This window comes from Musa acuminata, unplaced genomic scaffold (genome assembly GCF_036884655.1).
Source record: "Musa acuminata AAA Group cultivar baxijiao unplaced genomic scaffold, Cavendish_Baxijiao_AAA HiC_scaffold_1139, whole genome shotgun sequence".
NCBI classification, from domain to species: Eukaryota; Viridiplantae; Streptophyta; class Magnoliopsida; order Zingiberales; family Musaceae; genus Musa; species Musa acuminata.
In genome coordinates this window covers 628978-647890 of record NW_027021351.1, presented here as the reverse complement: position 1 = coordinate 647890, position 18913 = coordinate 628978, and the positions used below count along the sequence as shown (strand labels likewise).

The 18913-nt window shown below is 35.4% G+C and overlaps 1 protein-coding gene across 6 annotated transcripts; it reads left to right on the top strand.

The window, feature by feature from the left end:
• Positions 1-3338: 3338 nt before the first annotated feature.
• LOC135671513 (LIM domain-containing protein HDR3-like) lies at positions 3339-10019 on the top strand. 6 transcript variants are annotated; one of them, XM_065179698.1, is made up of 12 exons: positions 3345-3788; positions 5541-5692; positions 5862-5943; positions 6087-6201; positions 6289-6409; positions 6547-6630; positions 7445-7564; positions 7709-7921; positions 8001-8063; positions 8133-8248; positions 8651-8709; positions 9429-10019. In XM_065179698.1, the coding sequence occupies exons 1-12, from the start codon at positions 3743-3745 to the stop codon at positions 9755-9757; spliced, it is 1500 nt and encodes a 499-aa protein (XP_065035770.1). In that variant the 5' UTR covers positions 3345-3742; the 3' UTR covers positions 9758-10019. The 6 variants fall into 6 exon arrangements, 5 of the variants coding, with proteins under 5 accessions (XP_065035771.1, XP_065035770.1, XP_065035769.1 ...); XM_065179697.1 differs by having other exon boundaries at positions 6081-6201; XM_065179699.1 differs by having other exon boundaries at positions 3339-3788; positions 6081-6409.
• Positions 10020-18913: the final 8894 nt, after the last annotated feature.

Here is an 18913-nt window from a genome sequence, read left to right as displayed (position 1 = left end):
GAATCTCTGGGGTGTTCAGTTTTGTAAAAGTTAGAAAGAGTCCTCCCCTCCCTCTCTTAGCTTTGTAAACATCCAAGAAAGAGGAGTGAGGCTTGTAAAGGTTATCTCCTAAACTCGGAAAAAGGAGAAAGCGCTGTAAAGAGGTGTTTGGTCTTCACCTATTAAAGAAAGGACTTTAGTAGATGCCGGTGACCTCAACGGAGGAGGAATCCGAAAGTGGATATTAGTCACATCGACTGAACCACTCTAAATTCTGGTTTGATTTTTCATTTGTGCAATTTACATTACTGCAAACCTCCTTAATCTTCTCTTTGCACTTTTACGAAAGCTTTTAAATTCAATTTATCTTCGAAACGGATTGAATCAAAACTATTTTCGTCAGAATCGGTTTTAATCTAAATGAAGATACTTGAAATCGGAAAAGTTTTCCACTGCACTAATTCACTCCCCCTCTTAGTGCCATTCTTGATCCTAACAAAAATAACCGAACAAGTCTTGGGTAAATGGGTTCACTCATTTGAAGAATCAGAAAGACATTCAAGTTAATGAACCATTAAATTGGTTCTAAATTACTCAATTATTCTAAATCTACATATTTTCCCTTATGTACACTTATAGACTTAAAGGTTGGAAATTTAAGGGCATGTTTAGGGGAATCAAAGAGTATGAAATTATAGGTTTCATCTAATCTCCTCTTTCCTTTGTCCCTTAGATCTTCTAGAGGTCATGAAACTACACATATTATCAATAAGAGAACTATATATAAGAATCAAGATCTATCAATGAATTGAGAGAAAGGTTTTAAGGATTACCCTTGTAATGATTTCTTGGAAAGTTGAGATTGATCCTTAGATTTGCAAAGGATGAAGGTTTTTTTTAAGTTTCTAGAGGGATAGTAAGAGGAATGAGGGGTGTGGAGAGGTTTAAAGGGGTGTAGAGAGAGTTGGGGCAGTTCTACCACCAGCCATAACTTGAGTTTTTATAGGGCAAAGTTGCGGGCGATGGTATCACTAGTTGGGCGGTGCTACCACCTACAACTAGTGTGTACTGGTGGTGTTACTACCAGTCTAGCAATGCCACCACCAGTGCACTATTTTCCTCGAGTTGTTTGTTTTCTTTGTTTAGCATTATACAATCTAAAATCTAAAATCTAAAATCTCAACATTTTTGTTCACACTTTTGTTGTTTTTTTATGCAAGAAAGAGTAGGGTAGTTATAGGCCCCAATAGCTTCAAAAATAAAGTCAAAAAGTGTCTCATCCTAGGTTTCTAGAGTACTAGCGGTACTCTCATCAGTACTGGATGGTACCACCGCTAGTATTGGGTGGTATCACCACCTGCAGACTGATACTATGTGGTACGATCTCTTGACAAAGCCTCAGAGATCGGGTTCTAGTTGTACCATCGCCTAGCAGCATTAATTGTCAATGGTACCACCGCATAGTCTAGGTGGTATCACTACTTAAGCCATATGCGAGGTTGAGCCTTAGGCGGTACCATCGCTTGTCTGGCTCCAAGTGGCTGAATGGACCAACCAACGACCCAATTCAGTGTTGTTTTGGGCCTAGTTAACCCCTAATTGAGTTAGTAGGATTTCTTCCAAAATTAAATCAAATTAAAGTTCTAAATATGATAGTTAAGGCTAAAATAATTATGATATACATAATCTAAGTTGTCTGGCATGCCAATTGTTCAATCGAACTCTCGGTGAACTTCCGGCGAACTCCTAACGAGCTTTCGGTGAACTCCCAGCGAACTTCCGACGAGCTTTCGATGAACTCCCGGTAAACTTTCGGTGAGCTTTCACTACATCATCTGATCCTTTGGTATATCCCTCGATTCATTCGGCCTGATGCCCGATTATTGACTCCGGCCCAATTTCAATTCTTCTTTAATCGTTTTGTCTTTCTCACGATCGTAGTTAGTCGTGCATCACTTATTTCTACACATGGATTATATTATTTAATTCACCAATTGATTTAATTATCAAAATCTGAGATTCAACAATGGAGTGTCCCTAACATTTAATGTGGCTGATTTAAGTCGTTTTCATAATCATGTTGATGAAACAAATAAGGACTTGAGGACAAGTCTTTTTCAACTAGGGGAGATTGACACGAGAGTATCTAATTTGCTACAATATACTCATATGGACCTTGTTGATGCTATGGTATTTTTTTCAGCCCACAATGTTGCCTCATATTTTTCAACTCAGCTCACTCAAATATGACCGCTCATTAGCACATTCTTTAGATAAAATTATAGTTGTTTAAAGGTACTTTTCTTCATGACCAAGGAATGCATTAAAGAAATTGATTACCTAATGTAAAACACTTAATTTTAAAATTCCCTATACATGAAGGGTTGTTTCATGCACTAATACTTATTTTGGTGTTTAGGGGTTAGAAATGAGTTTAGAAACTGATGATATTGACAGAAGCTCTATTGGCCGAAACTTTGTATCTCTTGGATATTTTTTTGACTGGTGAATCTTTTATTTTTCAGTATCCTTATTTAATTTTCTTTGGGTGGTAAACTTTTTGTATCTCTTTTGATTTTAAATTTGGTTGTGAGTTATTTTTCGATCTTATTCAAGTATTATTGTGAGTTCATTCCTTTTCTATCTGAAAAACTTATTTCATCAAATATAACTGTACTATCAAATTTTCTTTTGAAATCCATTCTATATTTTACTGAATCATAAGTACTTTTTATTTAATATTTTTAATTTATTTTTCTCTGTTCAATGTTTTTCAAAATATACTTTAAACATTGCAATCATATTGAAAAATACTGTAACTCATATAAGAGTCAAATTATTTATATGTTTATTTCGTTAGATAGAGAACCATACCTATTTGAAAACCGAATAAGGTTCTTAAGTATTTTTCCTAATATATTTTGAGTTCATTTCCCTTAGTGTTTTGTAGTAAGGTTACATTATTTTTAAAAATATATCAAAAACACTATAATCATGTTTAAAAAATTCTATTTATTTTCATAAACTAAGAACTATACATATTTGAAACTCAAATAAAGTTTATAAAGATCTTTCTAATATTTTTTAGTCTATTTCTTTAATTAAATTGTTTTGTAAGAGGGCTATAGAAGCAAACAGTCAATTACACTAAACAAGAAAATGACTTTAGAGGATTTACAAGTTATTTTGAGTTTTACAGTGACAAATATGTTATTTTTGAACCTTGGAAGGATATATCTGTAAAAGTAAAAACCACCGCGACAAAAAAAACGGGTTCAAATGATTCAAGCCACGTGGACGAAAAAGGGCTCCAACCCAAAGCAAAAACGGAAGCGAACGCGCTCCCTCCCCTTATCGCCTCCTACTCTTTCATCGTCATCTTCCTCCTCCCCCCGCTTCCTTTCCACTCTGGACGCATTCCCTTTGCAGCGACAAAGGAATCTCTCTTTCCTTCCCTCCCTCCCCCGTCTCTCTCACGTTATTCCCCTCCTCCCATCCCCCGATTCCTCCCTGTCGTCGCCATCACAATCATATATGTAATGCATGTGCGTGCGTGTATATATATATAATTGCCCGAGCTTTTAGAGATGCCTTATCGTCGAGCCGCCGCCCCCTCCCCCATCATCCTCCTCCTCCTCCTCCTCATCTCCACCTCAATCCCTTCCTTTCCAACCCCCCCTCTCCTTTATTCCCCTCTCAAAGGTCCTTTTCTTCCTCCCTCCCTCTCCGTGGTGGAGTCGCCGCTCCCGTCCTGGCCGCCGCAATGGATTCTTCGGACTCCAGCTACGTCTCCCGGCCTCGCGCATATGGTAACCATCTGATGGCTTATTTCTTAGTTTCGTTGATTCAAAAATCTGATTAGATAGAGAGAGAGAGAGAGAGAGAGAGAGAGAGAGAGAGAGAGAGAGAGAGAGAGAGAGAGTATTTAGGGCTGCTTATCGATTGGTGGTATTCGTAATTTTAGATTGTGATCATCGTCGAAATTTCTGATTGCTATGTGTGGCGATGATGATTCCACTTGTGATTCGAGGTTGTTGAGGTGAGTTTGTGGGTATTATCAGGAATTGATGCATATGATCGTTAATTCCTTGTCGTTGACACCAGAATTTGTAGGGGCATCAAAATCCCTGTTTTAATCATGAGAAATTGTCGGTCCACTCAGTCAACTATCTACACCATAGTCTATAACTGTGTTTTTGCTGTTTATAGTAAAAGAAAAAGAAGTTTCAGATTAAGCGAATTTACAATCCAATGCGATAAGGATCAATGATTTTCTACATGGATATGAAGGCACACATCCAAAAGTGTTGTCATTTGAGAGAAATCATTGTCATGTACGTCAACTTTTCCTTCTTTAGGTCAATCAATGACATGCACATAAACTTTTGGCTTTTGCTTAATATTTCCCAAGCTGATAGAGTCACATTCATTCATGCATCATAGCTATGGTGCAGCTTTCTCATTCCTCAAAGCTTGGAAGACTGATCTTCCTAGAAGGTTACGAATTTTAAGAAGTTTCTAGCCAGTTTCACCGAAGATTGGAATACACATAATTTAGCATAAGTTAGCCACCAGCAGAACAAACCATTGTTTTGATTTGAGCACCCAAACTTTCTCTCTGCTAGCCTGGCTTTAGAGGATTTTAATAAAGGAAATTATGGAAAATTGCTTGGTAATGGAGCAAATGAAGAACTAAAAGACAACCATTGATGGAACTTTGAATCCCCCAAGGATTAAAATGAAGGATAATACTGACCCAATGTTTTTAAACTAGAAACACAGTTTGCCTAACCTTCATTCGATACTTTGGAAAGGGCATCACCAGCATCTTATCGACTGTTCATGATCTAGAACAAGACCTATCCTCATTCCATTTCAAGGGATAGCCACTGCAACAATGGATCTGCGGAAATGCAATTTATGTTGAGACCAAAACAAACATCTTATGCAATTAGTGGAGAACTATATGCACTTTTGAGCCCAGCTCTCTGAGTGTTGGAGTCTGATGTTTGAAGTTTAAATGCCTTATCATCGTAAGGGTTCTGATGTGTAGCATGTGTGATTATTATATGAATTAATACTCTGCAGTACTTGAGAAAGTCATTATACAATGAAAACCTACAAGAGGCTAAAGAAGCAAAATAGTCTATGAGTTCATGACTCTAATCTAGTAGAAAATGATGGTTATGTTGGAAATATGAAGAGTTCTATGACATTTTCTATTTCAGGAGGCTCATTTTAATCAGAGAATTTCATTTTCTGCAGTAGGAAACTTCATGTGGTCACCATGTCATAAAATCTGAAGCATCAGCACCCTGAATTCATCTGAATATACTGTATTCTGTTAAAATTTTCTTCTGTTTCGGTTCTCTTTGGTATACATTTTTGACACAGAATCAATCAAGCTTCACATGCTCATGATATCAGCTGTATATATCACAGATCTTGTCATGTCTTCTTTTTGTTAAGAAAGATAAATAACATGATGGGCATGTTATCAGTGAATTTCATGTCTGATGGTGATCTTATAGTAACTATGTCGAATCTCATTATGTGATCAGGACATACAGCTCCATCATATCCTTGGAGAAGGTCACGCTTCATGAGGTGGCTCTGCAAGTTTTTCAAAGGAACAGGTTGTAGAGTGTCAAATGGACGCCATTCACATCTAATTGGGGGAGAGAGCATGTTGCATAGACCAGTTAAACCAGCGGTAAAGATTCCTCTCTGATTTGATCATGTAGACCGCATGCCAAATTTCTCATAATAATTGTTAATACACATTAGTTAGTTTCCAAAAATTTATCTGAATTTCATTTAGGTGTCCATTTCCTCTTGTTCTATATCATTGTATGAAATTCTCGTGCACAAGCTCTTACCAGGATGACCAATCTAAAGATGCAAATGAAGACCTGGATCATGCAAATGCACTTTCTCTTGTCGAGGATGCCAAGAAACCCAATGGTAAGTTCAACTATTTGGGGTGTTGAAATTCGACTTTTCAGACATCTTGGAATCATGTCTCAAGCAGTTCCCCTTCCATGTCTGAAGAGGTTGGTTCAAGTGCTGATACCTTACTGTATGGTCACTTTCTGTGATAGCTCCAGGATACAGGGGCCAGGGAATTGATGATGACGAGCTAGCTAAAGCTATCCAAGAAAGTCTGAGCATGCCCTCCTATCAACCATATCAACCTGTGCAGTTTTTACCAAGAGGATACAGGTTTGATTTTGTCATTCATCTTGGTCTATATGCTATCTTGCTATGGCACATCACCACACAACTATGCCTGTGCATTGTGTCCTGCAGAATTTGTGGAGGCTGTCACCATGAAATAGGCTATGGACATTACTTGAGCTGCATGGGAACATTTTGGCATCCACAATGCTTTCGGTGTTATGCTTGTGGTCAGCTTATCCGTGAGACTGAGGTGTGTTAATCTGTTAGCTTTTTAGTAAAAAAGTGTTGCTTTACTTCTGTAAGAATTGTCACATAATATACTGGCATCTGTCTTCTCTGAGTAGTTTTTAGTGTGAAAAAGATCTTAAAACATGGTGCTTGTTTTAGTTTTCTTTGTCAGGCACCTACCCATACCACAAGTCATGTTATAAGGAGTTGCATCACCCCAAATGTGATGTCTGCCATGAATTTGTAAGAATTTATCTTTCTATATTTGTGCACTTTATCATTTCTATTGTATAAATTTTTCTAACAAACTGTGTCATCAGAAGATTAAATAATTTTCAGTGCAGAAGTTCATGTTGTTCTGGATTGCTTGTTTCTGAGTCCTTCATGCTATCATTTTAGTGAGAATCTGTTTGGCCTTTATTATGTTTCCTCTTCCTGCACAAATTCTTCGGTGGATTGTTTCCCTCTTCAACTTGACTAGATATCATTAGTATGAGAATTAGCAATGATGTTTCCTCTAAATACCAGCATATACATTTATTTAATACCACTGCAGTCCTTAGATATGTCACTTTGTTCTAAACTCTTTCCTGAATGAAATCTATACCACAGCTAAGAAATTGAGCTTCTAAAAGATCCATCTATTTCTTATATTAATTATATTTCTGGATTAGGATCCCATGCGAGTTTGAATCCTCTAATATTCACCATATGTATCAGCTGTTGCAAGTAACTGTACTTTTGTATCTATTACCAATGATATTATTTGGATAATGAAAACTTGAATCTGCTGTTTGATAGTCAGTTGTCACAAGCAATTATACTTACGTTCTTAAAATGATGAAAATTATCTTTGATGTCTTTCTCTTTTCCATCTAGAAATATTGAACCTTCTCAATCAGCTGAAAGCTTAACATTTCATTACTTTTGAAAATGATCTTCTTTCACTTTCCAGACGAAGTTATTTATATTTCTATATCAAAAATTGACCTAGAAGTAACATGCTATAATATAAGCAAGCAAGCAAATGGTTTCTGTTCATTTTTTTCCCCAACAGATCCCAACAAACAGGGCTGGTTTAATTGAGTATAGAGCTCACCCCTTTTGGGGCCAAAAGTATTGTCCTTCACATGAACATGACCACACACCTCGATGCTGTAGTTGTGAGAGAATGGAGGTATGGAAGACATTTGCTTCACCGGAGAAAATTCCAAATCTTTTTTCATATATGTAAATGGTCAAGCAAAATAATTGCTCGTGATGAATAGAACATTCATCTTTACTAATATCTCAATTTTGCTTTCACTACTTCATATTGAAGTCAAGAAACACAAGATATATCTATCTAGGAGAAGGCCGTAGCTTGTGCCTGGAATGCCTTGAATCTGCTATCATGGATGCTGGTGACTGTCAACCCCTGTACCACTCAATTAGAGATTATTATGAAGGAATGAACATGAGAATAGATCAACAAATTCCCATGCTTTTGGTTGAAAGGCAGGCGCTTAATGAGGCCATGGAAGGGGAGAAATATGTAAGCTTTCTTTGGCTGTCTTGAGTTTTAACATTCTCCTCTTGTAGATAGTTCTAATTTCTGAAGCTGTTTTCAACAGGGTCATCATCACATGCCTGAAACAAGAGGCTTATGTCTTTCTGAGGAACAAACCGTCAGCAGTGTGAGTAATCTCCTTCCATTTTGTTTAAGTTAGACTAGAATGAATTCTAAGCCAATTTCAAACATACAGATACATAAAAGGCCAAGAATTGGGGGAAACAAAATTCTGGACATGCGGACACACCCACAAAAGTTGATCCGTAGATGTGAAGTCACTGCAATTCTTGTTTTATATGGCCTCCCCAGGTTATTATCAACTTGATAACAGGCTGGAAGTCAGATATCTTTATTTATACTGGTATCTATCTATTACAATTTTTGTTTTGAGTCATATGATCATAGTTCACTGAAGTGCTGTGATCATTATGTTCCTCTCCTTAAAAGTTCATGTTGATCAAATTAATCATTCAACATGATAATCTATTGAAGATGTGGGCATTTTACCATGTTGTATTATGTTAAGAATGCTTATGCTGTAGAAAAAAGTTATGCTTCTTTTTTAATCAGGGTGAAACTTTATGAAGACTGAATTGGATAAATGGAAGTCAATTTGTCAAAAATTTTTTGTTCATTAAACTGCTAATATCCATTTCGTTTAGCAAATTATACCGGGTATCCTGACACCTTTCTTTATCCTTCTAAATGCAGACTATTAACAGGTTCAATTCTTGCTCATGAATTGATGCATGGTTGGTTACGTCTCAAAGGTATATTTTCTATTTTTTGGGGTTACAACTATTACATCATTCGATGTTAAATTTCATATAATTATGTTGTTCTATGCTATACCTTTGAATGCAAAATTGTCACTATGATACAACAAACAAATAGTCATCATCTACTTATTGGCTGGGAAACTGCTTGATCTCTTTACTGAAGATTTGAGTTTGAATCTTGTGATTGCCAATCAGGTATATATCAATGACTGCCAATTTCAGAGCACTGCAGCCAGGAGAGTCTCTTATTTTATCCAATCTAGATCTTATGCCCAGCCTACATCAATGAAATTTGAGTGAGCACCGCTCATTAAATTTGCTAGGCCTCAAAGTGAATAATTGTCCTAATCCATCGTATTAGTGCCATCAAGAATGACCATATCTTTTATGATTTTCTGAACTCCTCAGGAATTAATATCTTTTATGACCATATCTTTTCTGAACTCCTCAAGAATGACCATCGTATTAGTGCCACCAAGAATGACCATATCTTTTATGATTTTCTGAACTCCTCAGGAATTAATCTGTGATTTAAGATTCCTTTCCGTGAACTTTTATAGCTGATGAACCAAAGATTACAAAAGCACCATAAGAGATGCTAAATTGCATTGCGATTTTGTACTTCTCTTAGTTTATATGCAATCTTGCTACATGTAAATTTATGACATTTTCTTAATTCTTGTCTTATACATTTTCTTATATGTAATCAGGCTATCGTGATCTAAGCCCTGAGGTGGAGGAAGGCATCTGCCAGGTTCTCTCCCACATGTGGCTCGAATCCGAGATCATGCCAGGTTCAACGAGTGTGCCATCCTCATCAAGTTATGCTCCATCTTCATCATCCGCAATGCCATCATCTAAGAAAGCAGCAAAGTCTGACACCGAGAAAAAACTAGGAGAGTTCTTCATGCACCAAATTGCTCACGACACTTCCACTGCCTATGGCGAAGGCTTCAGAGCTGCTAATGCCGCCGTCAACAAGTATGGGCTTCGTCGAACCCTTGATCATATACACTTCACAGGAGCTTTCCCTGTGTGAAAGGCATTGGCTTAGTCCCATAATTTTTCATGGGGAGCCAAATGGGTGGCATTGCTTTATGTTGCGAGCAAAATAAGCACTTGTAAACTAAGCTTGGAATGATGTCTTAAAATAAGCAACGTTTGTGACTGAGAGATGCTGTGATTGCTGCTCATTCAAACAATCATATATTCTGTCACAACTTGCATGGGAGGAAAGAGGCTGAATGAGATGTTCAGTCACATTTCATACTTGTTATCATCTGTCATTGCTTTTCGGTACATGTGCTTAGCATTTTGGGTGATGGCTATGTTGCTTTATGGTGTATTCATTGGAGGCTGAAGGCCATACCGCACTCGATGGTTGGCTCATCCTTTGACCGACTGGATAATATCAAATTTATATAGGATAAATTTCGTTTTGAGTTTTTCTCTCCCCTCCAATCGACGTTCTTTTTCTATTTCTCCTCATCAATGTTTCCCTTTTTTTCCCTTTAGTGTTGAAAATACCTTTATATGATATCCAAAACAAGTCTTTCGTCTTCTACATTAATCGGTGTAAAGTGATTTAACTCGTCAATTTTATTTGAATGATATACTTTTCGTCGTCACGTTTCTTTTACATTAATCAATTCACAAAGTGAATTAATTATAATAAAAATTTACTGTTCATCATCCCCTTTTACTATTGATTTTTTTAAATAATAAAATATTAATTTACTATTTATAATTATATTATTATCAATTTTATCTTTTTCCTTTTTATATTCACACCACCTCTTATTTTATCTTTGTCGATGTCGCTCAATGCCATCCGATCCTACCTTTTTTGTCTCTCTCTTGATGTCTTCTTTCGAGAAGAAAAAATAAGTGGAGGGAGAAGAAAAGATTATTTGAGTCTATTTACAAATGAGAAGTTAATAATATTAAAAAGATTTAAAATAAAATTATAAATAGTAATCCTCTTATAATATTTTTTAATAGACATAATATTTTTTCATATATATATATATATACACACTATTAAACCTATAAAAAATATTATATAACCGAGAAACAATTCAATTATTATAACATAGACTAACAAATTATCTTTGGTGGGATTTCAAATAAATATTTTTATTGATTTAATAATAAAAAATATATATTAAAAAATTATATATCAATTACAATGTTTTTAGCATCTAGATAAAAATAATATAACTGACAAACAATGGTACAAAATATAATATAATATAATATAAACCAGTTTATTATCTTTTGTGGAGTCTCAATATGTATTCTTATTATTTTAGAAATAAGAACATGCAATAGATTTAACTTTTTATGTCAATTAATTACTTTTGAATAGAGTTATATTATTTCTGACACATTTTAAAATTATCAGAAGAATACATAAACTTACTACCAGAAGAATATATTTGGAGAACCCAAAATAATCTCTTGCCAAATAACTCAAAGAAACAAAAGTGAAATAGTAACCTATTGATATTTGAAGTTCTTCTACTATCTTATTTATGTGACATCTCATGCATATTAATGTGTATGATATAACACCATCCTAAAAGAAATTTATTGAGTAGTTTTTTATTATTTCTCTACATTAAATTAATACTATGAAGAAAAAAATCTATTAAAATGCTCGGATTGATAGGTGCATTTTGTCGAACACATTATGCTCATCTTTACAATCTCAGACTCCTGCAATCCTCACCCAACAAAATCCTGCAGCAAGCGGCTGCCGACGTCCTTCCCGAAATAAGCGTCGCCGCACTCCTCGAGGCCGAGGGTGAGCGAGACACGCTCATGGTTGGATGCACCACCGAACATGCTCACCTTCGAAGATGAATGTGGACGAGGTTGTTCACGGCCGGCAGACGGTTGATGCTTCTGATGCATCTCTAAGGAGTGCACTTCCTCCACCATCGGCTTCCAAAGCCTCACTCTCGCATTGATAAACCAGTTAGAGACCTGCGCGGATAGTGAAGTATTTAGTCTGACCGGATCACCAAAAATGGATACTGATGCATGCTAGTAACTCATGCATGCAGTGATATATATATATATATATATATGTATATATATATATATATACATATATATATATATATATATATATATATATATATATATAAATGTATACATGTATATATAAATGTATACATGTATATATATGTATACATATATATACATGTATACATATATATACATGTATACATTTATATATACATATGTATATATATATATATATACATATATACATACATATATACAAGAGGGCTTTTCTATCGTTCGTCTTCCCATGTTCAATAGGACGGACTACACTTATTAGAAAAGTCGAATGAGAGTTTTCTTGCTTTTAATAGATTTAAATATATGGAATATTATCGAAAGCGGTTTTCAAAGATCTTCTCTTCTAATGAACGATTTGAATGATTTGGAGAAGAAGACTTTTTTTTTAAATGCTAGAGTTATGAATGCTCTATTTTGTGCCTTAGACAAAAATGAATTCAATCGGGTTTATACTTGCGAAACAGCTTTTGACATTTAGCACAGACTTGAAATCACACACAAAGGCACTAGTAGAGTTAAAGACTCTAAAATAAATATTTTGATGAATGATTTTGAATTATTTCGAATGGAACCTAGTGAGACTATTGGAGACATGTACACTTGTTTTACGGATGTCGTCAATAGTCTAAAAGCTTTTGGTAAAAGTTTTTCTAACATTGAACTAGTTAACTAAATATTGAGATCCCTTCCAAAGAGTTGGGACCCTAAAGTAATGGTAATTCAAGAGGTTAAGGATTTGAACTATTTTTAATTTGAAGAATTTATAAGGTCTTTAATGACCTATGATATGAGTTGTATGTCACAAAACAAACATGAGAACAACCTTCCAAAGAACAGGAAGGATTTGACACTTTGAACAATAGAATACCACTTGAGTGATGACTCAAGTGATGATGATGATGATGACCTTGAACTCCTCACAATGAAGCTTAAAATATTCTTTAAATAAGAATCAAAGAATAAAAATGAACTTAAAAAGAAGTTGCCAAAGAAGAAAAGAGTGCTCAAGGCGACTTGGGATGAATCGAATACATCCAAAGACGAGGAGCAAACCAACAAAGGCAAGGTGACAAACTGTGCTTTGACGGCTTTCGTCAACAAGGTAAGCGACTCAATCGAATATCTTTTTCCTTACCATGAAATTACTTAGTGATTTTCATGATTAGTTTTATATATATATATATATATATAATTTATTTATTTATCATGACAATTACATGTTAAAATTAAATGCTTTATATTTAATGAAATCATGTTTGATAATTTAATGATTAAATTATGCATAATGATTCTTGTGATTTATGGATTATCGATCTTTGATGTAATGAAAGTTTATTTTCGGTTTTAAATGTTGATACATGTTTTTATTTAGCAAAGGCATGCTTGTATGAAATAAAAAGGGAATACATTTCTTGAAAATTTTTTAATCTCTATCTTATCGAGTTTTCACCTTAGAGATCTTATTAATGAATCTATTTATGTTATGAATTTTTTTAACCATAAAATTGATTTTGATGATTTGAATTTAATAGGTTTTATCGAAATCATGATCTTGATTTCTCGAGATTTATAACTTTAAATCGTTTATGAATTAAGATATCTTATTATGTGTTCTTATATCTTGTTATTAAGATTTATCTAAATGAATCATGATTTCTCTCTTGATTTCTCAGAATTTATAACATAAGATTACCTTTGAAGATCATTGACTATTTAATCTCGTAAGATTTCTTTTTGTTATTTACTAAAAAGGAGATTTGTCAAGATAAATCAATTACGAATTGATCTTTTTTTATCTTTCATCTTTCATGTCCTGATTTTCATATGATTACCTTTGTATTTATGTAATGCTTAGAGCATTGATGGAAGAAAGAAATAAATTATACCATTAAAAATTCTTCTTTCTTGTTTACAATAAAAAATGGGAGAAAGAAAATCGTTAGCATCTCAAGAGATTGAAAATGATTTTGATGATTTGAATTTTATTGAGTTTTATTTAAATCATGATCTTGATTTATTGAAATTACTTGAGATTTTTTCTTGGTATTTTATTTAAAGAGAAGATTTACTATATGACTCATGTCTTTTGGTGTTCATATGATCATATCTTTCATGTCATGATTTATTTATGATACTCCAATTAATTTTTCTTGATATTCTTCATGTGATAAAATGAATATGATGAAATGAAATTATGCATGAAATACTCATGAGAAGTTATTATCATGCATGATAAGATGCAATGTAATTTGACATTTTGATACTATCATGATTTGAAATATTTATAATTTGGAATGATGCATACAATACTATGATTTGTTGCTAAAATGATGTATCATGAATGCTTGAGTATCATATATGATATGCCCATAGTGATGATAGATTTATTTTTGGTATCATGCATGAAGCAAGGATGAAATGTAATGGTTTGAAATTATGCATGTTATATATTGAAAACTTGAAACCATGTTTTAGTATCATGTATACCCAAGTAATATTAATTTAAAAATTTATTGATTTAGTATCATGCCCAACGTGATAATGATGATGACTTGGCATTTCATACAAGAAAATTTTATGGGTTAAGATTTATTTTCATTTTGATTTCTTAATATTTGACACATGAGATTTTTCTATGAATCAAGATCTTGTTTTTGAACTCCTATGTTTTTTATTGTTATTTACTAAAAGGGAGATTTGTTAAAATAAATCACAACCTTTACTATTCATAACTTAATCCTTTGTGACATGATTTCTTTGTATTTATGACTTGTATGCCGTAATGATTGAAATATTTTCCACTATTGTATCCTTCCCTTCCTTTTGACAATGACAAAGGAGGAGAAAAATTGCTAGCTTGCACATTTCAAAGGGAACCAAAGAACTTGCTATCTTGAATTTCTAGCTTGCAATCTCAAGAGAAGTAAAAGTGCTATCTTGCCTATCTCAAAAAGCAAAACATGTTAACTTGCACATCTAGCAAAATTTACAAACTTACAAAACTTAACATTATTGCCAGCTTGTATGTTGTAAAATGATGTAAAATTTTGTTAGCTTGCACTTTGCTAAGGAAGCAAAAAATTACACTTCTCAAAAGAGAAGAAAAAAAATTACTAGCTTGCATGATTATTATGTTTATAATGCAATGATTTGAAATTATATATCAAAAACTTGCTAGATGCACTTCTCCTTTTTGTTGATGACAAAGGGAGAGAATTTATGATAATAATCATGTATAGAAAGTATTAAAATTTTGATTATGCATGATTTTATGATGACATGTTGCTTGGATTAATGATTAAAATTACCTTGACTTGAATTCATTTTGAATTCAAGGTTAATCTCACATATGCCATATTGATAGGGGGAGTTTGTTTAAACTCCATCATCAATTAGTTGTCATCATAAAAAAGGGAGAGATTGTTGAATCTCATATTTTGATGATGAAACCAATTGATAGTATTTATCTTATGTTCGTTTAAGTGATACAGGACTTCGACCAGAAGAGGCAAATGGATTAAAGCAGGAGGAATCAAACATTGGGCTAGAGCAAACATGTCAGAAGATTGGACGTCGAGCCAGAGGATCGGTCGACATGTCAGCAGAAGGCTTCGGTCCATGAATTCGAGGATCGGGCTAAGAAGATCGGACATTGTGCCAAGGAGATCAGAAGTTACGAGAAGATAATATGTTGATTGGGCAATACGCCGAAGGAGAGGACGATGCATCGAAGGATCGGACGAAGCGCCGGAAGAACCAATGACATACCGAACAACATAGGATTCACTTATAATCGATTATATCTAGATCGAGTTAGTTTAGAGTTTAATTAAGTTGATTTAAAATGTAATTAGACCAACTCAATTAGGGGCCAACTGGGCCCAAGTTTGGGCTATGTTGAGCCAAGTGAAAAGGCTCAAACAGTGTCCCAACAAGTGAAACCGTCATGGCACAATCTCCGAGACTGTGTTAGGCGATGGTATCACCAGTCTAAGTGGTGGTACCGCCCAGACATAGTCTCTGAGAGACTTTCCGGTAATGGTACTACTAGACTGGGTGATGGTACCGCCCAGTGTCAAGCTACAGGTGGTGGTACCGACTGTACCCCCAAATTTCGGGGATTTAAATTTTGGCTCCAAGTTTTGAAACCATTTGGGGTCTATAAATACTCCAGCTATTCTTGCATTGAGTAGCAAGAAAAGAAAATAAAAACTCTGTTTCTAGAGTTGAAAACCCTTATAATGTGTAGAGTCCCTTATCCTAAAGTTTAGAGACCATTCTAAGGGAGAGTATGAGTGAAGCTTTGTAAAAAAGGGGTATAACGGTTCTCTCCTGAACCTTTTAAAAGGAGAATCGAGGTGTAAAAGGGTAGTTGGTCTTCGCCCATTGAAGGAAGAATGGTAGTGGAAGCCGGTAGCTTCGAGTGAAGAGGAATAGGGAGTGGATATAAGTTATGATGACCGAACCACTATAAAATCAGTTTGTTGCTTTTTACTTTGCTGTTTACCTTTGCTGCAATTCATTTTATTTGCTCACTACTCTACTTCCTCATTATACACTTACGAAAGTGTTTTTAAGTTAACATCTTTCCGATCGATTTTCAACGAACGAATATTTTTCGAAATCGATGACTTTTATCTGCTGTACTAATTCACCCCTCCCCGCCCCCCCTCTTAGTGCCGACTCGTTCGTAACACTAAGTGTCAAATCCTTCTTATTCTTTGGAAGGTTATTTTCAAGTTCTTCATATACATTGCATGTCATTTTGTAGGTTATTAATGACCCGATAAGTTTTCAAGCGGAAAGTTATTTGAGTCCTTAGCTTCTTGAATTGCAGTTACTTTAGGATCCCAACTCTTTGGAAGGGATCTTAATATCTTGTTAACAAGTTCAAAATTAGGAAAACTTTTACCAAGTGATTTTAGACCATTGATGACATCCGTAAACTAGGTGTACATGTCTCCAATGGTCTCGCTTAGTTTCATGCGAAACAATTCATAACTATGAACCAAAAGATTGATTTTTGACTCCTTAACCCTGCTCGTGCCTTTGTGTGTGATTTCAAGTGTATGCCAAATGTTATAAGCCATTTCGTAAATAGAAACTCGATTAAATTCATTTTTATCCAAAGCACAAAATAAAGCATTCATAGCTTTAGCGTTCAAAGAAAAAGTCTTCTTCTCCAAATCATTCCAATCGTTCATTGGAAGAGAAGATTTTTGAGATCCATTTTCAATGATATTCCATAACTTGAAATCCATATAAATCAAGAAAATCCTTATTCTAGTTTTTCAATATGTGTAATCTGTTCCATTGAACATGAGAGGACGTATGATAGAATGACCCTCATGATTATCGACAAAAACCATCTCTCTTGTGTTTTAAACCAACTTAAGAGTAACTTTGCTCTGATACCAACTGTTAGGATTAATACGACACTAAGAGGGGGAGGTAAATTAGTGTAGCGATAAAAATGACGATTGCGATTCCAAATCTTTTTGAGTTGATAAAAACATAATGAATAAATCGTATCAAGAAGATGTCGACTTGAAATATATGTATAATGCAAAGTGCAGTTAAGTAATGAAAGTAAGTAGTAAGGAAATAATACACCGAATTTATAGTGATTTGATCATTGTGACCTACGTCCACTTTTGATTCCTCCTCCGTTGAGGTCACTGACGTCCATTATTGGTCTTCCTTAATGGGTGAAGACCAACCACTCTCTTACAACACTTTCTTCTTTTCACGGGTTTAGGAGACAACCCGATGTCCAATCTTTGACTCCATCCCAACGTCCAATTCTACTATAATTGTTTTACCTTTTTTTACGTAGTTAGTCCTGCATCACTTATCTCAACACATGGATTAGATCATTAATTTATCAATTGATTTCATCATCAAAATCTGAGATTCAATAGAAATTGATGATCTGATCAATGATCGCCGAAGGTGGCAGCACTTGCGCTTCCTCTGGGAGCATCGTCCATGGGGAAGAGAGAAGAAAGAGGGATGCTGTACTGAAGGGAAGGGATCGCCTTGCACCTGCTTGGAAGGAGGAGACCTTCGACAGGAGATGTGGCACTTGCCTTTGGAGCTGTAGAGGTCGCAGCAAGAGCAGATTCTCGAGTAAGTGACGCAAGCTTCCACGGTCTCGATATCGGTGCAGCAAGAGGAGGCACTCCTCTTGCACGACTAGTAATCTACAAGGTGTACTGGGATGTCAGGCTTGAGGATGTTTGGAATGGCAGGATTTGGTCCTCTCGATGAGAAGTATGCAACAGAAGGCGCCAATGAGTAGCTGAATCGGTGCCGACGCCGGTGAGTAGCTGAACTAGTGCCGAGTGGTGGGCTTGAAATGTGTGAGCATTGGCTTCGCGCTTGCCACCATTCTCCTTAAAGGATGCATGAAGGCGACCAACGAGGGCATCACGGGAGAGCTCCTCTATTGGAGGAAGAGCCTCGAGGGAGGAAGAGGTGACGGTAGAAGTTGCCTTATCCAGGCGACTAGGACTCGCAGTGGAAGCTACCTCGTCTAGGCGACCGAGACTGATGATTCGTCGGTGGAGAGAAGGTATAGCAACAGACAAGGTGAATGCGGAGGATCTCGTCAATCCACTCCTCATCGGTCTCACAAGTGTGATGTTGTCATGTTGTTAGCGAGGTTGATAGAAGGTGAGTTAGTTATCACTGAACAGTAAGGTGTTGAATCTCGTATTTTGATGATGAAATCAATCGATATGTATTTATGTTTTAATCTGCGTTTTGAGTGATGTAGGATGCTTCGATCAAGATGAGACAATTAAAACAGGAAAAATCATATTGTGCCAGGGGAAAACATGTCAAAAAATTAAACGTCGGGCCGAAGAAATGGTCGATGTATCGACAGAAGGCTTCAAGCTATGGATTCGGGCATCGGACAAAGAAGAGCGGATATTACACCAAGGATATTAGAGTTACGGAGTCAACTAGCCGATTAGGCAATAGGCTGCAAGAGAGGACGATGCGCCGAAGAATCGGACGAAGCGTCGAGAGACCAATGACATGCCGAACAACTAGATTAAATGCTTAGTATTAATTGTCTAAATCAAAGTATGTTTTATAT

Bases quoted from the DNA above. Each gene is read 5' to 3' on its own strand.
- LOC135671513 (XM_065179699.1), top strand. From the start codon at position 3,743: ATGGATTCTTCGGACTCCAGCTACGTCTCCCGGCCTCGCGCATATG. The intron at 3,789-5,540 runs GTAACCATCTGA...TTATGTGATCAG, and splicing joins CTCCCGGCCTCGCGCATATG to GACATACAGCTCCATCATAT. The intron at 6,410-6,546 runs GTGTGTTAATCT...TGCTTGTTTTAG, and splicing joins AGCTTATCCGTGAGACTGAG to TTTTCTTTGTCAGGCACCTA.